Raw genomic sequence first — 26,225 nt, forward strand, 5'->3', positions numbered from 1 at the left:
AACATCCTTTGAAGTTTATCATGATACTCTTTACAAGCTGTGTTACAAGATCCTTGAAATATGAAAACCATTGTTTTGGCTCTATTCAATGAATTCCTGTAAGACATTATGTCCAGTGCTGATAATCAGAGAAGGCATGAGCTGCATGTAAAAGCAGTCTTATACTTAGTGTTTAAGATTTATGAATTAAGTATGTATCTTTGCCTCATGAATAGACAATAAGAAATATCCCTTTGTGTAGTTTGGGGAAATACTGAAACAAGTAACATTTGAGACTATGGTGCTCTATTTATAGACCAAATGTAAAGCATTGGCTAATATAGATATATATGGAAAAAGAGAAACAGAAACTTGCTGCTTGTCCGTGAACCAATGTGCCAGAATTTCTGCCTTACAGATAAGTATATATAACACACACATTCTCCCAGATAGATAGATCAGTTTTTCATCTCTATTGCCTTGCATATGTTATTTCTGAAAATTTTTAATTCAAAATTATTTTCTAATTTATTAGATAACAGCTAGATAAGACAGACAGATACATGTCAGCAACACTGAAAATATCTGTTGCTTCTAACAATTTAATCTATTAAAAGATTTGGCTAATTTTTAAAGAAAGATTCTATTTTTCAAGAATTCAATCTGAATTCTTCTACCTAAGTGTGCATGTTGGTTGACTTGGCCATTTATTTCTCTCACAATCTACAAAAATTGATCACTGTAGACTTTTTTACTGCAGCTTTTGTTAAAAAACAACATTTTTGATCTTTGAATACAGAGAAATGCAACCAGAAAAGCAACTTTTGTTATTGCCTTATTTTTATGATTAACTTTGCAACAGTGATTTTTTGTTATTTTTATGTTAAATCTGCTGAAACCTTTAAAAAAATTATATTACTAATATTTTCCAATTGCATTTATTAATTTAAACTATGCTAACATGCAGGTTATGGTAATTTCATTTTAATTAATCAAATTTAGGTTTATATCAATACTGTCAGATGGGACTTGTTTCTTCTATAAACATTTCAATAGCATAAAAACTTTCACAGAATCTAAATTTTTCATTGTGTTACAAGAAACGTTAGGGAACCAGAGTTTCCCGTTTTGAGGATGCCCATTTTCTTATATATAAACATTTTTTTTCTTAAAATGTACTAAACATAAACATGTAACAGCCTATGTGTTTCCCAACATGAGTTGCATATTTGCTCAAGTGATGTAATATTTGAGAGAAAAATACCATTTCGTTGCAGCACTTTTTGTAAACAGGTATTTCCATGTTTAAGGAGTTGTTCTGAACTGTCACACTGAATAAGGGAGCGCTCACTAACAGAAATGGGCAGAAGAACAGAAAGCAACATGTAATTATGCATGGCAAAATATATGTGCTTTCTACAATGGGTAAACAAGCAAGAAATTTTGTGATGAAATTTTCAATCAAGTCATTGCAGAATTTTCCATTCTTTTTTTAATCTAATATGCAACATACCACTTATTGACACACACGCAGAGAGAGATACAGCAAAGGTCTTAATTGGCACAATGAAGATTAGGATGTTCAAAGCAATTATCAATAGCTATTTGTCTTACTACCTTAAAGAGTTGCTGCCCAGAAGACCTAAGTGGATTATTTCTCAAGTCTTCCAACCTTCTACCTAACCAGCCGCTGCCATAGCTAACCAAAGCAGAAAACAAAGATAGCATTACCTTTGCTAGGTTGTCTCTTCATAAGCCTAGAACAGGGGGGGGGGGGTGTCAAACTCAAGGCCCAGGGGCTGGATCCAGCCCATGGGGTGCTTAGATCTTGCCCGTGGAACCACCCTAGAAACAGCAAAAGACTGGCCTTCTGCCGCCCTCTGCCAGTAAAAACGTTTTCACTGGCAAAGGGCAGCAGAAGGCTGTCACGACTGAAAATGGAGCTCGGGGGCCTGCTTTTGCTAGCAAAGCGGTTGGGCCAACACGAGTGACGCCCACCCTGGCCCCGGAGGTCAAACAAACCCTGATGAGTTTGACACCCCTGATCTAGAAGAACAAAGCAGATCTGCTCCTATTGGTGAACAATTCTTGCTCGGCCAAATGCAGGTGGCTCAAGGCTCATTCCTGCTGCCGGTTTTGTTTGTTATTGTTCAGTGAATGAGGGACTAGTGCATGACATTGGCTGTAGCCAATGGGCAGACAGAAAGGGCAGACAGAAAGGTTAAGGAGGATACTAAAGAAGGACCTTCTCATTCCCACGGCCATTTGCTAATGTATGGTGTCTTTCCTAGTTCTATATAATGAGAAAAACCTGTTTGTTCTATGAGGGATAAGACTAGGCGTGCAATACAAGAATGTATTTTTAATATTAATGAACTGAAGATGTAAAAAGATGGCAACAAATGTAGTAAGCGGGTCCAGAGTTTACCATATAGCTGGAAATAGGATTGCGCTATTAAAAATCTAAATATGGAATTGTAATACCATCATAGTCCCTCAAATCATTCTTTGTTAAACACTGGGACTTTAAAAACTTTTTGTCATAATATACATTAGTTACTCCAGAGAACTTTCTTCATCTACCACTAATTAAACAGTCCTTACTTGACATATCTTAGAAACAAGGATTATACTCTAACATGTACTTTCCTACTGTAGAAAATAATTTCTTTTCTTCATTAGGCAAAACATGGTACCATCATATATCATTGTGCCTTTTATATATAAAATTTGTAATCTTGCTTGGGAGTAAAAATTAAGAAACAAAAATGAAGATTTTGCATAAATATCAGAATGGCAAAGCCAAGATACACACATATATAGAAAAAAATTTGCCCAGGAATTTAAGAACATCTCTCTTTATATAATTTATTTTTCAAAATCTATTATTCTGTAACTTGGTAAGAGAGCTGTTTCCCCCCTCTATATCCCAGAACAAAAGACATACTTTGTCTCTGATATTCTTAAACATTGTGATCTAAAAATATGTTTTTTAAAAATAGAAAATTAGCATATTGACTCATACAACCCAAGATGTTAGGCCACTGCAGCACCTTCATAATATTAATTGTATAAATTCATTCAGAAAAAATCACAAAACAGGTAGAAGAAGCAAGAGTGAAATACCCCAAAATAAAGATTTCTCAAATTTTCATCACCCTTGAAATGTTTTAATAATCAGTAAAATATTCAATATTCAAATGAGAAAAATGCAAACAATAACAAATGAAAGACACATTGCAGTGGCACAAACTAATTTCTGTAACTTTAAAACCACTCTCTTAAATTGCATGATTTTATTCAGAAATTTCAGAATACAGTTTCCTACTTGCTAAGATTTTGGTTCACAGAAACTCTTATAAACATAAAAATACTTTCCTTCCACAGTATAGTGTTCAATGTGGAACAACTTGCAGAAAAAGTCTTTTGACCACAAATATTTTTAAACAGTTAGGCTCTTAATTTCTTTATAAACCTATTGGCATTTTTGTTTCTACAAAAACATACACAAAACACCACCATCAGACTTAAAGCCTATTGAAGGCAATGGAGCCAATTAACATCAACTTTTTCCAATTTTTCATCAAAAGAGGTGAAGGTGTTTGTCAAGATTGGGGTCTAGGCTGTAAAATAGCCTCATTTATAGGGCTTCAAATTCATTGGAAATTTCTCCTATGCAGACCTCACTGAGAAAAAAAAACCAATATACTGAGGCTATGGAAATCATCTTGTTCCTGGCAGATTATCCCATTACAAGTATCCAAAATTGTATAGCTTTTCCTTTTTTTTTTTTCAAATAAGAATTTATTTGAATGAAAGTGGCAACACACTTGAATATTTCCTATGGCGACTATTTTGCTATTTAATGTCACAGCCTTCAATTTTAAAACATGATTTTTTATTTCAAGAATAATATTTGGGGTTAATTTTGGTTCTCTTCACTTGCCAATTAAACTAAATGATAATGATGATAAATTAATGCTGAACAATAAAAGGAAAGGACATTTAAAACCAAGGCCAAAGTTAAGTACTTCTTAATCTTTTTATTTCCATGGGAAAAGATTATACATGTGGTTACCTCATCCAAGGAAATTAATGGAATTTAAATTCCCGTTAAGATGAGCTGTTTAAGGTCCAATTGTTGTATTAATTACAGGATACAGGTAGTGCTCAACTTACGACTACAACTGGAATCAGAATGTCTGTTACTAAGCAAGGTTGTGGTTCGGCCCAATGTCATTATCTTTTTTGCAATGGTTATTAAGAAAATCACTATACTTAAGTGAACTGTGTGGTCATTAACTGAATCTGGCCGATGACTTTGCTTGTCAAAAGCTAGCTGGGTGGATCACATGATCCCAGGATGCTCCAACTGTCGGGAATACATGCCAAGCAACTGAATTTTGATCATGTGACCATGGGGATGCTATGGTGGTCCTAACTTCAAGGACTAGTTGTAAGTCAGGATTTTCAGGGTCATAACTTCAAACAGATGCTTGACAAATGGTTATAAGTTGAGGACTACCTGTATTTTTAAATTCAATGCTACGTCATTTTTTTTAAATTCTGTTGAGACAAATCTCTTGAGTTCTGAAATTACCTGAATAGTTTTATTTAAATCCGATTTCTATAATCCCTTCAAAACATTTAAAATGTTTTAAGTATATTTAGCTTTTTGTTTGAATATTAATAATGACTTCCAGTATTCATTTTCAAAGGCTATTTTCAAATTTAAAAATGCTTCAGAATGAACAAAAGAAACAAAGCAGCATCTGCAATAATGGAACTGCTTAGGAGAAAGGAAGCTTTCAAAATGTATGATGCATAACTGTATTGGATCACATATTCCCTCCAACCCACAGTTATATGTTTTTAATTAGATATTAGGGGATCATTTTAAGCATGTATCCAAATTCGGTACACCAGTATTATTTTACCCCAAACTTTTTTAAAAAATTAAGAACAAAACAAAAAAAACCAGACTATTTGAAAACGATAAAATATATCCCATCAAGTTTCAATTTTTTACTTATGGTTGAAAACACATGAAATGTACTTCAAATGCATAAAAATCACAGTGGATTAGCAGCAAAGGAAATGGGGAGTTTAAGGACAATATTTATCATTCACATTGTGATTATTTTGCACACTGAATGAAAGATAGTTATTTTACTCTTCTAAAAAACGCTTTGAGATCTTTTTTTAAAAAAGAAAAACCCCAAATATCCATTAAACTCAAAATGCATTTCTTTTATTTATGCACAAAAATGAAATTATGGCAGCAAAAAAAATCCCTACTAATAATTAAGTTTGTAAACTGTGTATCAACCACTCTTTTATTTATTGTTGTTGTTGTTATTCCCAAAGTGCAAGCTGCAAGTTTCCCATAAGCTTCAGTAGTGCTTTTCTTGTAAATAATCCTTCATTTTGTTTGGCAAAGGCAGTTTCTGAATCAGATCTATTCTGGTATACTGACGTATAACAAAGCGACACAGATACTGCAAGGAACGCACTTGCATGAAACGAGATACTGGATTAGTTAGTCTGACTGGGTAAGTTGTAGATCCAGGTAATCGAGATCTCGAATAGCAAAATGCACCATTTTCAGAGTCCCTAATTGAGTGTTCAATTAGATCAACTATAGAAGTATGTCCTTCCACATCGGGCTGTTCATAAAAGCTAAACCTACCATTTGAATGCTCAATTCTAGTATGAAGTGTTTTACCATGAGAACGGAAACTCAGACTTAAAAGGTAGCGGTCGTCAGAGCTGTCTCGCACAAGAAATGAACCGTCGGGAACATTAGCTAATTTCCCCTCTGCTTCCCATCGTGTGATAGGACCCCAGTACCATCCTTGTTTCGCCAGTTTTTTAAGTTCCTCTGTGAGACTTGTTACAACCATCGGGCCACTATTTTGTACAGAATCGTAGACCCGTGCAACTCCTGGTGCAGAGTTAGGATCAAAATTCAAATGGCAGCGCATACTTTCAGCCACATGAACATCTGTGCCATTCAGGCTGCTAAAGTTCCTTTGGATTTGATTATTCTGTATTGGAGGTAGCAATGGCGAGAGTGGGGGAACATCATTAACTCTTGGACTTTGCAACATGATTCCTGTTGTACCAATCAATAAACCGTTTACTGCTTGGTCCACAAAGATATCCGGAGCAACTACTACGTCTTGATTCACTGAAACCTCTTCTTCATGAAACGTACTACTACCCATTTGAGAAGAAACCGTTGAAACCTCCATGGGTGAGGAACTATCTAGACAGTAACTACGTGATCCTTCCAAAGGATACATTCCCTCATCTAAAGGCACAGTGTACTGAATGTAGTCCTGAGGCATAAGTCCAATAACTACAGGCACATGTTCATCAATATGAAGATGCAAATCTCCATTCTGAGATTCTGTACTTTTGAATGCACTGTTTTGTTCATGGAACCTGCTGTCTGGCTGCAAGTCATGGAAATCTTTGCGTACACCATTCAGTGCAGGGCTTGGGTTTGTCGAGTGGACCAAGGCCTTTACTTTCACTTCCATTTTTATACATGTTTCTTCTGAGTTTGTTGGCCGAAGGGGCCATGGTGTTGGACTATAGTGGTGGTTTCGGAGGGATGTGGACCGAAGAGGTCTTTGAGCTCTTACATCTTTGAAAGTTATTGGAGCAGAAGAAGAAGAAAAGGTATCTTCATCAGCAGAGCTCACAGATGGCGTGCTGCCCTTTCCACCTTTTTGTTTCTGTTTTGCTGAAAGTCGTCTTTTTAATGTACCCATTAAGCTTTCACTCTTTGATCTGTTTTTGCCACCTTTCTCATCTTCGCCGTTCATGTCACAGGTAGCCAAATCTTTACCGTAACAGCCTGCAAACAAGGAGTCATCTTTTCCAAAATCATTTAATGATGGCTGTGCAACCACAACAAAGTCACTGTCATCTTTGCTTTTATTTAAGTTAAAAGATTTACGAATGGTCTTGAGACTAATTTTCTTCATTATGAAATGCAGCAATTCTGGTAGGGATTGTTTATTCTTGAGTGTACCACAGATCTGTCCCTAAAACGTATGAAGCCGATGCTTCCACATTGATGCACCTTATCCAGACTCATTAACTTTCAAGACCCATTTCCTGAAAACAAACAAACAAACAAACAATAAATTTCATGCAGGACATGATGTATAAAGAAATATGAATAACTAAAATGTAAACTAACAAAATCAGTAAAGCAGAGTTAGTACCAACATTACTACTGATCAATAAAAGGCTATCCTGTGTCCCTGAAAATAAGACCTCCCTGGATAATAAGCCCAATTGGGCTTTTGAGTGCATGCATTAAAATAAGCTCTCCCCCAAAAATAAGCCCTCCATGAAAATATTGCAACACAGCAGCAGCCATGAGGTGACCATGCTCGCCGCCTCCTGCACTTCAAAAACAATAAGCCCTCCCTGAAAATAAGGCCAAGTGCTTATTTCCCTGTCTTATTTTTGGGGAAACACAATAATTTATTGAGCAGAGTTTATTTCATACATTATGTTAAACTTTCTTCTGTTGTCTGATTTTTGTATATCATATTTTGGGTTAGGATACATTATAGTTCAGACAGTTGCCATCAAACTGTAAATTCACATATTTTATAGCTATTTTTTTGCATAATCTTTCTTCTATTTCTATTAATTTTAATACTATTGTGCTAAAATAACTGAAGTGGCAAATCTCAGTTAGTGCCTGTCCAATAAATTGAATTTAAAAATATGCTATTTATTCTTTTTATAATCTGAAAGAAGATAACCACTTCATTCTGTTTCAGCCTCTCATTAAATTTGGCAAGCATTTTCTGTAATCATCCAAAACTGAAGAGCCTTGTGGTTAAAAACATTAGCCTATAATTTGTTTGTATGCCCAAGCTCCCTAAGAAAACATGAGGCAAAGAATAAAGTCCAATAACAAAAAGGAAATGCAACTTGGTGATTGACAATTTTGTTCCAATAAGCAAATTATTTTATCCAAGCTCTCTTTTTCACGTCCAACAACCATGTTCTCTGGAATAATGTAGAGAAATGCCGTAATAAGAACTGTAGAAAATATATTAAAGGAACACTGTACATTAATACAAATACAAATCAAATCATGCTATAGTTCCAAAATTCTAAGACATGCTGTTATCCTGGTTTTAGACCCTTTTCTATATACAGGTACTTCTCAATTTACAACAGTTCACTTAGTGACTATTCAATGTTACAACAGCACTGAATAAAGTGACTTATGATCATTTTTCACACCTATAACATTGCAGTATCCTCATGGTCATGGGATTTACATTCCGATATTTGCTAATTGTTTCATATTTATGATGGTTGCAGTGTTCCAGGGTCATGGGATCACTTTTTGTGACCTTTTGACAAAGTCAACAGGGAAGCCAGATTCACTTAACAACTGTGTTACTAATTTAATAACTGCAGCCATTCACTTAACAACTGTGGCAAGAAAAGTCGTAAAATGAGGCAAAACTCACTTAAGAAATTTCTCACTTAGCAACATAAATTTTGGGCTCAATTGCGGTCGTAAATTGAGGACTACCTGTATACCCTTGCTTAACCTCAGCGTGCCCCTCCAATGTACTCCAAAAAAAGATACTGAGAGGGAATTACATAATTATGAAATGTGTTATTGCTTGTAAAAAAGTAGCAGTCATGGAGATAAAAGATTCGATTACAGTATGTAGGAAGAAGATTAATACTTTGTCTTTGTACCAGACTCCTTTGGAAAACTTCTTTCTCAAAGCTGGTATTGTGTCAAGAAAAAAAAAATGTAGCTATTGATGCAGCTTTCCTTCTGCATAAACAGCTTTAGGGAAAAAGCATGACAAGTCAAGGCATGGCATGGTATAAAAACTTCCTTTTCTAAATTATTATCGACCACTTTAGAGTTGCAATTTCTTTTTGAAAATACAAAACTTGCGAAACATAAATGAAACATGCCTCATGTGATCCATTGTAACCCTGAAAAAAAGTTTCTGAAAAGAACACTCCTGAAAAGGAAGAACATTTGAAAAGAAAGAATAGGATATATGCAAGTCTGTAGCTCACATTAATCTTAAAGGGGAAAAAAAACTACTCTGAACAAGACTAAAATGGAGACTTATTTCAAAAACCTAACCGAGGTCAGATCAGGTTAGTACTTAAACAAGGTACTACCATAAAAATCAGGGTTAAGAAATTACAGAAGGTATAATTGCAGAGATCCGTGTCCCCCCCCCACCCCCACCAACTACATGCAAGTAGTCTTTGATTTATGGCTTTTCATTTAACAATGAAGTTACAATGGCCTCAGAAAAAATGACTTATAAGCCATCCTCAAATTTCCAATAATTGCACTAGCCTGACAGTCACATGATCATAATTCAGGCACTTGGCAACTAGCTCATATTTACAACAGTTATCCCTAAGGTGCTTTTCCAGGAGGCACCTGGACAACTAGAGAAAGTCCAGTTGTCTCCTGAAAAAACACTTTTGGGACAACCATGACCCAGCTTCTGATAAGCAAAGTCAATTAAAGAAACGTGTTTCACTTAATGACATGATTTAGTTAACAACTATTGTAATTCATTTAATGGCCATGGTAAAAATGGTCTTAAAATCAGGTTACATGATGAGTTGCTTAATGACTGTTATCGCTTAGGGATTGAAATTCCAATTCCAATTATGGTTATAAGTTGAGAACTACCTATACCCCTAATTGGAAACGGACTGCTTGAGAATAGAAGTAGGTCAGTTGTGTCCTTGTTACTGTTAATAAAATAATGTTAGTAATGAAAACACATTTTAAACCCCCAAATGACTCGGTGTATTGAAGACTTGAGGTTACTAGCACCTTATGAACAAGTTGTTTGTAGGCATAGATTTAGTGTGGGCAGTTATAATGAAATTTGTGTGTGTGTGTGTGTGAGAGAGAGAGGGGGGGGGGTGGAGGGGAAAAAATGGAAAAAGAAATGTTCAGAGGTAAGACGATAGTTACCAGTGAAGCTTAACCTGAAGGCTTTTCAAATTTTGTAAATATAGCAGTAAAGAGGCAAACTATAATTAGAGTTAGTAAATTCTCATTACAACTCATTTAACATTTCTGTTGACTATACTATTACTATACTTGAATTAACAGACCAAGCAGGGATATCTGACATTCCATTAATGGTATTCCATTAATCCATTAAATCATGGATATGTGAGCCATGCGAAACCATGTTAATGCTAAGTCAAAGTATCTTTTGGGGATATTAGTTTTACTGCAATTGTGCCAATTTATGTAATGAATATAGAAAATACCAAACTGATTTCTAATTCAATTCACAGTGTGAATCACAATATGAAACACATACACTTATCTTATTTCTTTATTGGCTCTAAAGTGACCCAAGAACAAGTATTCACTAATATCATTATCTGTAGAGCGACCTTGTATATGCCAGGAAATTTGGATTATCTCTGAGAGACAATGCCATGTAAGTAATTTCAGCCCTAATCCAAAACCACTGATAGATACCACTGATAAAAACAAACAAATAAACAAACCTATAGTAATTGGATTTGGCTTTCTCTTTGCAACTATCAGCTTACACATTTAGTATATAACTTTGTAAATAACATTAAGATCCCAATGATTTTCCAAATATGCCGAAATGAAAACTTCATGTTTGTATGAAAACAGCTGTTAAATTAGACTAGCTACACTGCAAAAAAATAAATCAGTAATTTCCTATTTAAAGTCAATGCAATGATGGTGAAAAATATCACATACAAAACTTCAGAAAAGTTTCAGGAGAATTTTAATGGGTCAGGAAAAATTCTCCACTTTCACATAATCAATAATAGATAACAAATCTGGGTTGCCCATCATACTAAACTGTGGTTTAGTTAGGGAAGGGGTTGGTAAACATTTGGAACCCTCTGGCTACCTTTAGTCATTCCCATATTAAGTCCTAGATTATATACAGCAGGACTGCCCAACCTTGACAATTTTAAGACCAGTGGACTTCAACTCCCAAAATTCCCCAGCTAGCTGTGAGGGACATCCGTGATGTAGAGTGTATTAACTTTAGAAGCTCTCTAGCAGGGGTGAGTTGCTTCCAGCATTACTGCCGGTTCGGTGCACGCAAAAAAATTAAGATGTTTTAAAACAATTGCTCAAAACTCTGCAAGAATATTCAAAATTCTGCAAATCCCACTCTGAATTTATGCAAGCCTGCAGAAAATATATGGAATGCTAGAGTGATCATGCAATAGATTGCGGTTCTCATGAGAGTTTAGCCACTTTTAAATTTTCAGTTTTTAAAAATATTTAAGCAATATCCATCCATCCATAGTGTGCTAGTCTCATTTGCCAGAAAAGAAAATCCTAGAAGTAAGAGAACAAATTAAAGTCACACTGTTGACTAAACAAATAGCTATTTCAATATAGTTCCCAAGACTGAACAGGTAGTCCTTGACTTATGACAGTTCAATTAACTATGGTTCAAAGTTACAAACTCCTTGGAAAAATAAATGACTTATGACATCTATTTGCATATAGGATCATCACACCAACCCCAGTCACGACTGCAATTTGGGCCTTGGCAACTGGCTCACTATTTGCTGTATTTGCTGTAGTCATGTGATCACAATGTATGGCAAAAATACCCATTAGTGAAGCTAGATTCATTTAACAGCAACACTTAATGCGTGCTGAATTGTCTTTACTTAGCAATCACCATAAAATTGTTGTAAAATTTGGTCCAATTCATCTTATGACCATAAAATAAGTGGTGGAACTTCAAGTCTAATTGTGGTTGTAAGCTGAGGTTAAGCCATAGCTTGACGTACCGCATTGTGACAGCACATGGCAGAATAAGACTAGTTTACTATTTGGGTTGAAGGCTACCAGGAAATCCCAAAATTATAGCCCAGACCAGAAGGTTAAAAACAATCCTGAAGACACTTCCATATTTTTGCCAGGATAAATAAGTGGAGGTGTAATTTACTGATTGAATTGCATGCTGCCTTCATTACCACATTAACTCTAGGCAGGAAGCATTCATTTATTTCATTTATCTGTCAAATTTATATAGCTGCCCATCTCACAAACAACGTGACAAGTTGGTGTCACTTGTTTCTGACACTTTTGGTGTCAAAATTATGCTTGAACTTGGAAGTTGCAAACTTGAAGGCTGCATTCCAGAAAGAAGATAATAATAAATAAAAATAAAGTAGAAATCTAAATTTAATCTGAAATGAATTAAAAGTATATTCAGAGAGTTAAAATGATTGCTCTTATTGTATTTAAAAAAATATCCCCATATCTGGGCCGTATATTCAAGATTCTGTGGGTCCTTTGATTGTCTCTTTGTTCTATCCGTCTTTATCTGTTTTGAATACTGAATATGCAACTTAGAACATTCATCTTTAAAATATTGTCAATTAACAGATATTGTTACATATTCCATGAAAACACAATGCTTGAAAAATTGGCTTGCTGCTCATTCGTCATCTGTTTGACTGGTGACAGTTAAATGACTTTTATAAATGTCCGGAGTACGCTTTGTTTTATCATAAAATACCAATGCAATTATAACTTGTTTTTTTTTTAAAAAAAAGGTCAACTAATTAAAAAGGAAGAAATTTAATGAGCCATTTGGATATTTCCATGTGGTTCCATATAAGAACCATCAGCAAATATAACTGGACATTGTTCACAAACAGCATTATCAGCATATTTCACTGCATAATTTAGAAACAACCCAGTTGGGATAATTGTAACCCACAGTTCGGGAAAGCTGGTTCAAAAACAGGAATAAATAATAGGGTAAAATGCTTCTTCCCTCTTATCCTTCCGTTATGACTTTTATCTGACTAAGATTGCCAATTACATCAAACAGGAGAACTCTGAATTGGATAAATGACTGTCTTTTTCCACAAGAGGGAGATGGCAAAGAAAACCATTTATGACACCATGAGGATCGTACATTTCTTAAAACTGTAAACCAAAACTTGTGTTTTAACATTGCAGTAGCATTTTTATCAAGATAATTTATGCTCACGTCCTCTTCTCACAACACATACACCCATAACCCACTTTCTCATGGATAGAAGAGGTGTTACAATTTTAATCTGTAAACTATTCCTGTACAGAAAGACTTGATAGGGATGTGCAATCTGCTGCTTTTCAGATGCTGATATGGCCATGCTGGTGGGCACTTGGGAATATATTTCAACAATTCCAGAGGGCCATGTTTTTATGCTTCACCAGCCTTCCTCTAATCAAGCTTGTAAATCTTACAGGAGTAAAAAAAATAGAAAGACATTCAGAATACAATTTGGTTAGCTATAGTATATACAATAATGCTGGATTAAATGTACAACTAAGCACCACTAAGGTCATTACTGAATAGTGGAAGGCTAAACTATTGACATAAGAGTCACAAGCGCCAAGGAAAGGAGGAAGCTGGAATTTGGCGCTCCAAGCCCACAGGGTGAAGGCGAGGCGCCTATCATGTCCTCGTAGCTGCCTCCCGCCTCCAGGGCAAGGCTTCTGGGGTCGAAAGGAGCGGGATCCTGGGCTTTGGGAACAGGTGGCACCCGATGCACCACCTGGGTAAGATGGCCAAGGCGCCAGGGGCACCTGGGGGTCCAAGAGGGAGCCCGTGCTGTCTTCCTTTGGGTCCACATGGGAAGAAATTTCACAGCAAACCTCAGCTGGCCCGTTACTTGGGTAACTCCATGGACCTGAGCACGTTCAATTTCTGAACAGGGAAGATGCTAATGAGGAAGGTGAACAAAAACCAGCAAAGGATGCACTATGACTGTTCAAGCCAAGGGTCATTTTAAGCAATTTTTTGAAACTCTTGAAAAAAGAGAGGTCCTTGGATTTATTCTAATGTTCCGTATTAAATCTATACCTTTACAGAAAGCCAATGAGGCTAACCAGATACTGTATTAGAAATTGAGCCCTACGAAGGAAGTCTGAAAGAGCTGGTATATTTAACATTGCAAAAAGAAAACAGAGGAACGGGCTAGCACGGTTCAAATATCTAAACATGTGTCACCTCAAAAAGGCCAGGACCTATTCTTTATCATGGAATAATATATTTAAATTATAGAAAATGAATTCAAATAGAATGCTAGAGGGGAATCCTTTCAAGAGTAAATACATTTCAACAGGGGAATGACACAGACTCCTAATCAGCGTCTCTTTACTACATGCAGTCAAGGAGCGATTCGATAACCATCTCTTGGGGATGCTTGAACTTTGATATCTAGATTGATTCTTGCCACCAACAGATGATTAAATTTTAGCTTAAATGGCTATTTCTTTTTAAGGATTCTACTTCACCTTTTATAGAAAAATAATAATTGAAAGTACCATTAACAGAAATTCATTCTCTGGCACTTGACTTGAAAGCTATTAATATGGATGCTTTCCCAAGCCAGAGGAGCTATCCTTCCCATACCCAATTCTCTTTACTCCTGCTGCAAATAAGGCAAATATGAGAGAGTAAATAAGATGCAGAAGGCTGATAGCTCTTTTTTCTCTTTTTGTGCGGCGCTTTTTAAAAGAGCCACACAAAATAATTTTTAGCTTGCTATTACATAATACATCATAATTTCATAAGAATAAAAACTATGAGTTGGGCAGCCATATATATTTAATAGACAAACAAATAAAAATTATTATTGGATTATCTGACCCTATATGTGCCTACCCTCCTGGATTATCCAAATAATATGGAGGAACTGTTGAATTGTCTGCAGTGATCCTTAAAAAAGACCCAGTACTTTGGAGTAATTCAGGAGTGTTTCACAAAGCATCCTTCCAAATGATTCACATAGCCCTAATATTTAAATTGGGATTCTGGTAAAACTCAACCAACTCAAACTCAAAAATAATGATCATCAAACAACACAGAAATCTATTGTTAGGTGCATACAGAAGTAATTGAAAGGTTAAAGTAAAAACCTCTGACTTAAGCTCGAATCCTGGTGAAATTCAGAGCAGCCCTGATTAACAACTATTATGAATGATGAAAAGCATACAAATACATTAGTTTCCTTAATTTATCTGAATGAAAACAAATACTTCCATGGATTGTCCTAATGAAACTTCTAACAAAAATATTTCCAATCTTATCTCTTCCATTTTTCCCCCTCCCTAAATGACCTTGTGTCACAGCAGATGGATGATCTTGAAAAAGCGATGCGACACTTGACGTTATCCATGGCTTTGTATCCAAGTTAAAATAGTTACTTGGCTAAAGTGTTTGATTCTGATGAAATCCCAACTCAGTTGCAAAGCTCGATGGTGTAACCTTAAATAAACTCTATTTTGTACAACTCTGCTCCACTACTTTACTGTAACAATATATTGGGACACTGGCATAGAAATGGACATTTATGTTTCTTTATATGCAGTTAAAAGAAAGAAAGGAAATAAAAAGGAATGGTAATAGTATATGGCAAGAACTTGAGAGACAGGGCAAAGAGATGCTGCCTAGGGAATGGTCAAATAAACAACATAGCCCACAGCTAGTAAGGGGCAGGACAGGAGACTCAGAAGGGACCCTCCCTAGTATCTCAACACGTAAAGGAGGTAGACAGCAAGAAAATAACCCTTCCAGACTTGCAAGATTCTGTTAATGTAGCTTTATAATAAAATAGAATTAGGTTATCTGGTCATGTTTCCTATTACTGGCTGACAGGAGTAGAAATACTTTTTAAGTATTAACAGAGATTTCTAAAGAAACAGCATAGTGTACTCATGTTTTCTGCCTATACAAATTGTACTCAAATTGTAGACAATTTGCACATAACAACAAATACTGGATTCTCGTGTTTGAATTAGCAGGCTGATGCATGCTCATTATTTCTTGTCTGTCTTCTACTACCAGCAGGAATAGTTATACAAAACAGCATTTGTTGTGTACTACACATAAGCCAAGATACTAATCTTATTATTCTTAAAAGAAGCCAAGATGAAGCCTGGTTTTAAATCCCAACATGTCAAGGGAGGGGCCTTGATCCTTGTGGAAGGCTAAACGAAGTATACTTACAGCATGGATTTCCAACTAGTTGTGCAAAGGAGTTAAGTGTGGATCAGTATACTTAATCACAACAAACATATACGACTCATGTAACTATAAATCTTTATACTATAGTTTCTCGAGGTTATTGCCTTAAAGTTCAATAAATTATGCAACAATGCAGAATGTAAACCAAATTAGATAGCAAAGCAAATTTTATTTTTTTCTGTTTCTGCATGCAAATAATTTTACAAGGCTCCTATACAAATGAATTTATAGCATACTGCTTCACCTCTTACCCCATCTAAATCAGATACAGCCGCTATACTGTATTGCCAAACGTCTAGATGATTCCATTTCAAATAGCTGTAGGATATTGCAACTGATGAAGTGACTCACCGAGGGAAGCCACTATACTAGTAGAGATTTGAATCTATGAAAATTAGTGAGTAATTTATGGACAACTCTTTGTTTCCTCTTCCATTCACTTGTTTTTATTCTGGCTAGGAAGGAAAGCTTACCCATCTTTAGCTTTACAGACTAAGAGCTTAGTGTCCCCTGTGGAAACACAAGCTATTCAGAAATGCAAGCAACCTACTATCTTTTAAAAGTTATTTACAAGCTGTCTTAATTTCTAAGAACATCATCCCTTAGAAGTGTAGGGACTCTCAGAATTACTAACTACTAATGCTGCTGTGTTATGATTCAAAACCAGGATGCTTAGACTGCACTAGAGTTAACTGAACAAAAAATATATTTTTAAACACTGTGCAGCACATTTGCATAAATTATTGCTATTATTTAAAAATAGTTATAACTTATGTTTGTAAAGCCATCAGATTTTAGGTATTTGTTAATCGAATTTATATAGCCTCCTATCTCACAAGAAGTGACTCTGGGCAGTATACAATCATGATAAAAATAATATTGTACGTATATAAAAAGCCATTTAAGAATAGAAAAATCAGCATTAAAATTAAAATGATTAAAACATTACACCCCCACACACACATTATTTGTCTGAAGTGGTGTAGGGTTTCCTGCCTAGGCACGGGGGTTGGACTAGAAGATCTCCAAGGTCCCTTCTAACTCTGTTATTCTATTCTATTCTATTCTATTCTATTCTATTCTATTCTAAACAAATCCATGACTCCCTGGGAACATGAGGCCTGATAGCATAATCAGGTCTTGAGGGATTTCTGCAACAATAAAAGGGTGGAACTACCCAAATGTCCAGGGGGGAAATGCTCCAAATGGTGAGAGTCACAGCAGAGAAAGCATGCCACCTGGGACTCACAAAATATAGGTACCTAGTAGCATACCCTTTCTGCCAGATTTAATGGGCCAGCCTGATATTACTGGAAGGAGGCGGTCCCTCAGATAATCCAGTCCTATGTCACAAAGGACTTTATGGATTAAAACCCTTGGAAGTGCCTGGAATTGGATCCGGAAGCAAACTGGCAACCAATGTAGCTCACAGAGATGGAACAAACGTGTAACATGAGCTGTCCTAGGAGCACACATAACTGCCCATCTCATTGCATCATGCACATTCCAAATGCTCTTCAAGGGCAGCCCCACAACAGTCCAATCTGGAGTTGACTAGGGCATGGGTGGCTGTGACCAGAGCCCACCAGTCCAGGAATAGGTGCAACTGCTGCACAATTCCAAGCTGTGCAAGGGCCCTCCTAGCCACTACTGCCACGTGCTATTCAAGCAGAAATTGTGAGTTTTAGGAAAATTTAGACTGCACACTGGGTCTGTCCAGGATCGTGTGACCCCCATCCAGCACAAAAGATGGCATAGTCCTAAAACCTAGCAGGTCCTGAAACATGGAGCTACTCCGTCTTGCCAGGGTTCAGCCTGTTGTTCCCCAACCAGATCCTCAAAGCCTCCAGACACCAGGTTAAAACATTCTCAGCATCGCTTATCCAAGGGCTGAGCTATGTAGTTGGATATCATCAACATACTGATAACACCTCACCCTATAGTAGTTGATGAGTTCATCCAGCAGCCTCGTGTAAATTTTAAGATATGTGTAAAGAGGCTTCACCACTATAATTCTTTTCTGATTTTTTTTTGCAAAGGAATGCATGGACAACTTTGAGGAAAAGGGAGTGGTGCTATTGCCTAGGAAGCATCAGACAAGAGAGCAAAGCCCATAATAGTTTTAACCATCAAAAGAAAAAGAAAAAGAAACTTAAGGAGGACTTGCCCTAATGGATCTAGCAGTTAAAAGTGGCAGGCGAGAAGTTTGCAATTTCAGATTTGCAAGATTCTGTTAATGTAGCCTTACAATAAATGTAGGTCATCCAGTCATGCTTACTATCCAATTTGCATGGGAAAGTTTCAAATGAACTGAGAATTAATGACATAACAGAAAGCAATAGAGAAATATAAATTGAGTGTAAAGGTCTATGAGCAGTTATTTAACGACCATTCAAGTTATGATGGTCTTGGAAAGGATGTCTCCTGGACTGTAAAGCACTTTTGACCATAGTTAAAAGTTCCTGATAGCTTGCTCCCCCATCACACAACCATTTCAAACACTTGGAAACCTGCTTGAACTTACGAACTTCAAGAGCCCTGAAATCATGTGTTCACCATTTGCAATCTTCTTTGCTGGCTTACCCAGAAAGCCATTGGGGAAGTTGGCAGGGAAGGTTATATGCTGCTAATCCAAGGAGCCTTCCAACTCTGTTATTTTCTTATCTGCCAAGAGCACACCGTCTCATCTCTAGGGGCTGGCTGAAAGAGCTGCCTACCAAGTCGAACTCATCCCTTCCACCAGGCTGCAGAAAGGGACTGGGATCCCAAAGAAGGCTAAGCAATCACCATAGTTCTTGTGATAGTTTGATAGGCCCTTTCTCTAAATTGCATTATGAACTTTCCAATGATTGCAAGAATCTGCCTGCAGCACACTACAAGGAGGCCTCACTAGCAAGGCCATCCTCACATTGACTGGACACACCTACAGCTGCAAAGGTGAGTGGATCTGATTGTGGGGCGGAGAGAGAGCTCAGGTCTTGCAGCATGGTGAGGGACGGAGAGGGCTTAAACATCACTTTGCTCATGGAGAATTTGGTTACAGTTGTGGCCGTAACTTGAGCACCACCTGTATATTCTAGAACCGTGATGGAGAACCTATGGCACGCATGCCACAGGTGGCCCACAGAACCATTTGTTAGGGTACGTGAGGCGTTGCCCTGTCAGCTCCAGCGCACATGTGCGTGCTGGCCAGCTGACTTCGCCCTTAGGGAAAAACTGGAAATCTGTTCCTGAACTTCTGGTTTGCCCGTAGGACCAGTTTTTCGCCCTCTGGAGGCTTCAGGAAAGCTCCTGAAGCCTCTGAACGGCCTCGGGGGGGGGTCTGTTTTCGCCCTCCCCAGGCTCCTAGAAAGCCTCTGGAGCCTGGGAAGGGTGGAAAAAAGCGTGCCAAAAGCGGGGGAGTGCTGGTTGTGCACACATGCGCGTGGGGGGCAGTCACATGCGTATGTGCGTGGGGGGGGCACACATAGCATTATGGGTGTGGACACGCCCACGCACGACCCCCTCTGCGCTCCTTCCACTTTTGGCACACGATCCAAAGAAGGTTAGCCATCACTATTCTAGGACATGCAATCAGTTGTATTTTTATCATTTCAAATGCCCTGATTTAGTTAAAATACATTATCCTGCAATCTAGTAACTAATGTTTGTAGAGTTGCTAATAAAATTGTAGATGAAGGTAAGCATCTAGAAAATTTGCATTGTACAGTATCTTATAAATAATTATATAAATAAGGAAGAACGTTTCTTGGCAAATGGAGTTTATGATCTTGTAATATGCTTTACTTCATGGTACCTTTGAACAACTTTCTATATTTCACTGAACTACAGTTTACAATATTTCTTACCATTAATAATGGGAATCTGTTGTAAACACTGGGAACATCCAATTTTTTATTTTACACACACAGCATAACTATCAATTATGGTTTATAAAGATTTTTTTGAAAAACAATTCAAGCATCTAAAGCAACACCACCACATACACAGACAGAGAGTACACATTATTTTAGGGTTCAATTTCTTCATTGCTTTCCCCACCTATTATTAATTCCATAATTGTCACATGCAGAATCAAAACAATTGCAATGATTACCATATACACGGTACCTTTCTATTCCAAAAGTTGAGGCACAAGGATAACTTTTAACCTGGAGTTCAGCATTTTGTAAGTGAAATACCTTGGTGTTTAATGGTCACAGATAAGGACCACACCTAGAAATGTCTATTAGTTCACCTACAATTGGTTTTTATACATTAAGCTTGAATATCCAAGTAGTTAAGTAAACAAACAATATTCATGCAGTATTCTTTTAATCCATTTCTGAATCCATTCTTTCTGAATCCATTTTCCCCAAAGAAGAAAAAGATATTATTTAACATATGCGTCCTCCCCAGAACATCTTAGCATTCTCTATAATACACAGGAACAGGGTGTTTAAATTAAAAGTAGCTCAGGTTTTATCAAATCCTTTGGATGATCACAAGACAAAAAAAAGTCACGGAAAAAGTCTGTTGTTGCATCATTTATTATGTAGAAACGTATCAATAAGAGTATATAATATTGCTAGACTGGTCTTCCTGTACTTATTTGACTCAAATTTATGCCTCCCACCGAATTAAGTTACTTATAGCAACTTCATAGTATAAAATTATCACCTTCCGACTTTTTAGTTTGAAATGTTTTCACAGCAACAATTCTTTTATTATTTGAATAAAGTATCAAAGTATTTTACCTGCAGGACATTCAAAGGGATGAATTTTAAAAATAACACAATTGCCTTAGTTCAACATAACAAATTATTATTTCTTTTAAGTAGCTCAACCTAAGTATACTATGTTAAAAGTCATGCAGTTGTCACTGCAGATAGCACTTACATGACGCTAGGAGCCTTTCCCTTTAAGGTAATTTTATTGTTTGATGTTACTATGGATATAAACATTACATACATCAACTGATAATGGCTGACCTTGAAAAAGATAAAAAGTCTTGAACTTGATTAGTTCTTGGATTGAAAACCACAAAGAAAACCTGGACACTAGAATATAGTAAGGCCAGATGGTTAAACAGATCAATAGCAAATCATTATCTTATTGTTGCTAGGAAAGCAACATAGATCTGTCCACACAGTCACCATGGATTGAGCCTGACTCCAGGAAGACTGTACCTTAACTTACTTCAACTAAAATGCTGGTTGAATAATTAACCAATAATTTGTTTTATAACATATCAACTTATGTATTTTTCCAGACAAATCATTTCCTTGAAGTGCTATTTCAGTAAGGTTTGATAAAATTATATTGATTCTACATCCATATCAAGAATAAGATCTACACCTCATTCTTTCATGCTATCAATAAATGAGAAATATTAAACACATTTGAGTACTTAAGTCTATTTCTAAAGCAATTCTACCTATGCCCAATAAAATCTTCTCTAAAGAAAGTGCATATAGAACAGTACAATTAGAAAAAAGGTGGTGCCAACTAAGTTCAGGAAGGCTACAGGCTGCATCTTGAGTTTTCTGCTATTTAAATAAAGGAAGGGAAACATCAATCCATAATCTTAAATTTACTACATGAAACATTTCTAGTCTTTAATTAGAAACACTTAATATTAAATTTAAATAGCATTCTACTATCAATATTATACTATGAAATAGCATTAAAGTTTAGTTTCTTCTGAAAGGTAAGTATATTCTAGTTGTCTTCTTTTATTTTTACAATTATGCTGTGATAGTCAATATTATTTAGTTGCTTTGTATCTTCAAACTAACAATTAAAAGAATTTAAAAAATATATGTCCAATTACTAAAATGTAATAAAGGACAGGAATTTAGGAAGAAAAAACCCTGAAAGTTTACATAAAAGTCCTTTGGGATTGTGTAGTATAAAAATATTTATTAAATGATAAATGCATAAATAAATAAATGCAGCCAAAGAAAAAGCAATTCATATATAAATATAAATCATGATAGTGGGAAAGTGATTTATAGAACAGAACACTCATTTTTGCTAAATGCAGGAAGTGTAAGAAAACATGAAAGAAACTAATTCTGAAGGCAGGCACCATACAATTGCTATTCAGGAATGAAAGAGTATATATTATGAAAAGAAATACAGTGCACTTTTAGCATTTTTAAAAATAACTATTTACCAGATAATAGAGAAACAACTGTTATTCAGTTTTTTGAAGAGAACTGAAACTACAACATTTTGTAACTGGAAAAAATATGTTTCCTCTATTTATGCTCTTATATAGCTTTTGGGTGCGCCACTTGTGCTGACATCACAGGAAATCAGGACTTTTTGCTAACCAAAATTATCCAAAGTTACTTTTAAGTTATTTTAAACTTTACTTTTTAAATGAATCAATGTCCCAACAATAGGAGAGCCTCATTCAGTATGTAAGACTAAAGTAAGGATGAAATTAATCACTACCAAATGAACTGCATAAACTCATTTCCATTTATTGTATCTTCATTTAATGTAGTTTATCTTTAATTCTGGATTTTATTCAGTCTTTCCATCTTTGAACTGTATGATAATAAAAAAAAAGACAACTAGGCTGCCCATGATGCAACAAAACATACCTTACATATGTCATGGAAGCAGAATAGGAAAAATTCTCCACTACAGCTTTCTGTGGCTTGGTGCCTCCATACTTATTAAATTATAATGGCCATGCTAACTGGACTAGAATCACTGTTACCTGGGAATTTTCATGCAACTCAACTGGAAGATAGAAAATTCAGACAGGTTATTGTCTCAACACTGATTTCAGCTAACTCTGTAATATTGTAGTCCTTTACCAGGTAAATAATTTGACACATTTTTTTTACAGATCCCAAAAACAGTATCATTATATCTGCAAATGATATTTTAAAGTTCAAAATAAGCATTACTGTAGTAAGTTGAGGAAGAAAAAGGTAAGATGAAGAATCTATGTTAAACATTAAAAACCAAACTGATCAATGAAGCTATCTGGAACTGTTTCTTAGAATTGTATGGTCCCAAAATGGAATTTGTTGAACATATTGACACAATTTTGTTTTTAAAAATATTTAAACTGATTTAAATATTGAATGGAAACAAAATATCTATTCCAGTAATAGTTTGGAAAGTTAACTAAAATCCATACTGTATGCTTACAATAGCAACATGTAACATTATTTTAGAATAATTATTAGAATGTAGAGATGAATCGTGGCAATATATAGCATTCAGACTGCAAACACCCCTACCCTAAAATATTTGTATGTTCACCTTATTAGGCTTAACTGCAAACAATACATATAGAAATGAAGCAAGAAGCTAAACAAGACCTAAGTTATGTTCTATATAGACCATTTTATACATAACTCTCGCCATACTATTTTAGTTTCACTAGAAGCATTCCTCCTGTTAAAATTACACCAGCACATGAACTTTGATACACCCTGGGGGGAAAAACTTTGGTAAAAGTGGAAATACAAATTTAGGATCACCTTCCATGTATTTTATGCATGATGTTTACACAAAGAAAATAATATAGTTTCACTGAATTTTGTACCATTTGGTACACCAGCCTTAGAGCCAACTGTCTCAACTAACAAGTTAAATACACTTTTTCAAGATGGAAGTGAGTGACAGATGATGTGCTGTTAATGTTTACTTCAGAGAGATCACTAGGCTGGGATTGTAAGAGGCCTACTTTAGAGCAAAATTAATTGTCTAGACTTCATTGTTTCTGATGTGGGAAAGAAGAAAGGAGGCTGGCATGGGGTTATGCTTTGGATTCACAGTAGGAGTTCTTCAGATCCTTCCACCATCAATCTCAGTCTTTTTTCCCTGTTCTCCCCGCCTCTTCCTCCAGTTCAAAGGGGGTTCTCAAAACTAATGAAAACAGCTAAAAGCACACCCAAGTTTTTTTTTCCTGTTTCTCTCTTTTCTTTGGCGCCTTATACGAGTGCCTGGAACTTGAGAGGGTGGAGGAAGGAACATCAGGATGGTGTTGAAAAGACAAAAAAAGTGCTTAGAAGGCGAGCACGAAGTTTATAAACCAGACTTTTCCAAGTGGCCCCGAACTCCAAAGGGAACCCAATTCCAATCCCACCTCTTAGGGGGGTGATTCAGCTCCTTCTAGCCCCGGCGCAGCCACCCTGCTGATTTTGACTGGGGACGGGGGTGTTAGGAAGGTGGAGGCTGCAACACGGAGCCGGGATAAAACTGCAGGACGGTCCTCCTTCCCTTGGATGACCACGCTGCGCCTCCCCATCCCCTCTCGAGAGCCAGCGGAGCTCCTTTTTCTTCTTCTTCTTCTCTCCAGGCCTCGGCTGTGTAGCTGCAAGCCCCCGACAGAACAAAAGGGGAACGAACGGGGGCTGAGCAGGGATGGGCGAACTGAGGCCGAGTCAGGCCAAGCAGGAAGACTTCCACACTGGAGGCCGCCGCTTGGCTTCATCGGGGCCTGAATTCCCCCCCCCCTTTCCCCGCCAATCAACCCAGGCCCGGATTCCCTTTCTTGCACGAGCGCGCGGCTCCCGGACAACAGGCGTAAGAACCGCGCAGAAGGCGACTCACCGAAGGCAGCCAAATGCTGCTGCTGTTGCTGCTGCCGGTGGCGGCCGTCGTAATGAGCAGAGTGCAGGCCGGCCGGGCTCAAGCGCCGGCTCCGCCTCCCCCAAGCTCCCTTCTCGTCGGTCGCCGCTACTTCCTCCTCCTCCTCCTCCTGCTCCTGGCGTTGCAGTTTCCCCCCGCCTCCTCGTCCTCCTTCCTCCTCCTGCGCCCTCCGTCTCCGCAGGGGCGCGAGGGGGGATAGCGAGGGCGCTACCGCCGCCGTCAGTTCACGTACGAGAAAAGCTTCTCCACGCGCGCCTGCCGTCGCAGGGCTGAAGGGAGGACGGAGTCCAGGCCGGCCGTCTCCCCTTGGCGTGTTTGTTGTTTCGTATGACACCCGGCCGCATTCCTTACGCCCCCGGTCCCTCTGGTGCCCTGCTTGCCCTCAGACGCTCGCCTTTTTCTTTTCGGTCAGTTTTACCCTTTTCGAGCAGCTTCGTTTCATTCCAACGTCAACGTAGCGGCCGTGCACCTTAAGTGGGCAAAACATGCTTGTATACTGTTCGGTTTTCTTTCCTCAGTTAAGAGTTGAGAAGCTGCCCGTGAAAGGGTTAGGAAGGAGCACAGTACTCCATTCCTGTATATGCGTGTCAATCCCCCCCTAATATTTCAGTGGGGTTTGCTCCCTTTGCCAATCTTCGCTGGAAATAATAAAAAGTACGCCTCTCTAGTTGTTTCCTCTGCAAGTCAAGAAACGACCGTTTCAAAGCTGGGCGAATTGACAGGATTGCAAAATGTTTTTGTAAACTATTAGTTTTTTTGATGGAACGCATCATGCATGATTTGAAAGGGGAGGGAATACCAAGAGCTTTTTAACTATTCCTTCCTTGTCCGGGTTGGCTGACCTTTTCTAGATAGTTAGACGTAGTGGCTGTATAAGGAATTGCACGATGTTGCGTCCCATTCGCTGCAAGCATGAACTACGCTTTACGGTGGTATCTGTGGCAGCCTTTCTCAGGCTGATGCTCTCCAGTGGATTTTGACTACAATTCCCAGAATTCAACGTAAACATAGCTGTTACTGAAGGTTTAAAATTTTGGTAGTTCTAGTCAATGTTGTTAGGAGACTGCCAGGTTCAAAAAGGCTATCTATCCTTGTTATTTATTAGAAACAAAACAAAACCCTTCAAAGCCAGCAGGGCTATCTGTTATTAACTGTTCCTTTTGTCACTTTGGATGTATGCTGGCTGAGGTAAAGGCAAACCAGAGTTAAAAATTATGGGCGGTATATAAAGTTTGAGATCTGATTCCTGCCATCTTTGTGCCCATCTAATGTTTCCATAAAAACTTTTAAAGTTTGAAATCTGAAAGTTTTCCTGTAATTTCTACTCCTCTATCAGCTGCAATTTTAACTCAAAAAAGTTTAGTTGTGGAATTAACGTTTTGGTTTGACTCTTAAAATCCTTCTGTTCATGTCTTCATGAATTTATCTTTTTTTCAGAGTTCTCTGATTTTAGCTGGTTTCAGCATTTAAAAATAGATTTTACTGTTGTTTTTATTCCAACTCAGGCGTGGTCCTACTCAATTGGAAAGACTAAAGAGCTCAAAGAGAAGTAGT

At 37.2% G+C, this 26,225-nt stretch overlaps 1 protein-coding gene across 2 annotated transcripts; it reads right to left on the reverse strand.

Annotated features, from left to right (window-relative positions):
* Positions 1-615: 615 nt before the first annotated feature.
* On the reverse strand, positions 616-25,411 carry SOCS6 (suppressor of cytokine signaling 6). Of its 2 annotated transcripts, none has more exons than XM_081950527.1 (2): positions 24,633-25,411; positions 616-7,107 (listed from the first exon to the last, which is right to left on the reverse strand). In XM_081950527.1, the coding sequence occupies exon 2, from the start codon at positions 6,972-6,974 to the stop codon at positions 5,373-5,375; it is 1,602 nt and encodes a 533-aa protein (XP_081806653.1). In that variant the 5' UTR covers positions 6,975-7,107; positions 24,633-25,411; the 3' UTR covers positions 616-5,372. The 2 variants fall into 2 exon arrangements, with proteins under 2 accessions (XP_081806653.1, XP_081806654.1); XM_081950528.1 differs by lacking the exon at positions 24,633-25,411 and adding an exon at positions 24,166-24,487.
* Between the last annotated feature and the right edge of the window lie 814 nt (positions 25,412-26,225).

Source organism: Natrix helvetica (genome assembly GCF_964273705.1).
Source record: "Natrix helvetica genome assembly, chromosome: 4".
Classification (NCBI taxonomy): domain Eukaryota; kingdom Metazoa; phylum Chordata; class Lepidosauria; order Squamata; family Natricidae; genus Natrix; species Natrix helvetica.

Coding starts and splice junctions, on each gene's coding strand:
- SOCS6 (XM_081950527.1), bottom strand. CDS start 6,974: ATGAAGAAAATTAGTCTCAAGACCATTCGTAAATCTTTTAACTTAAAT.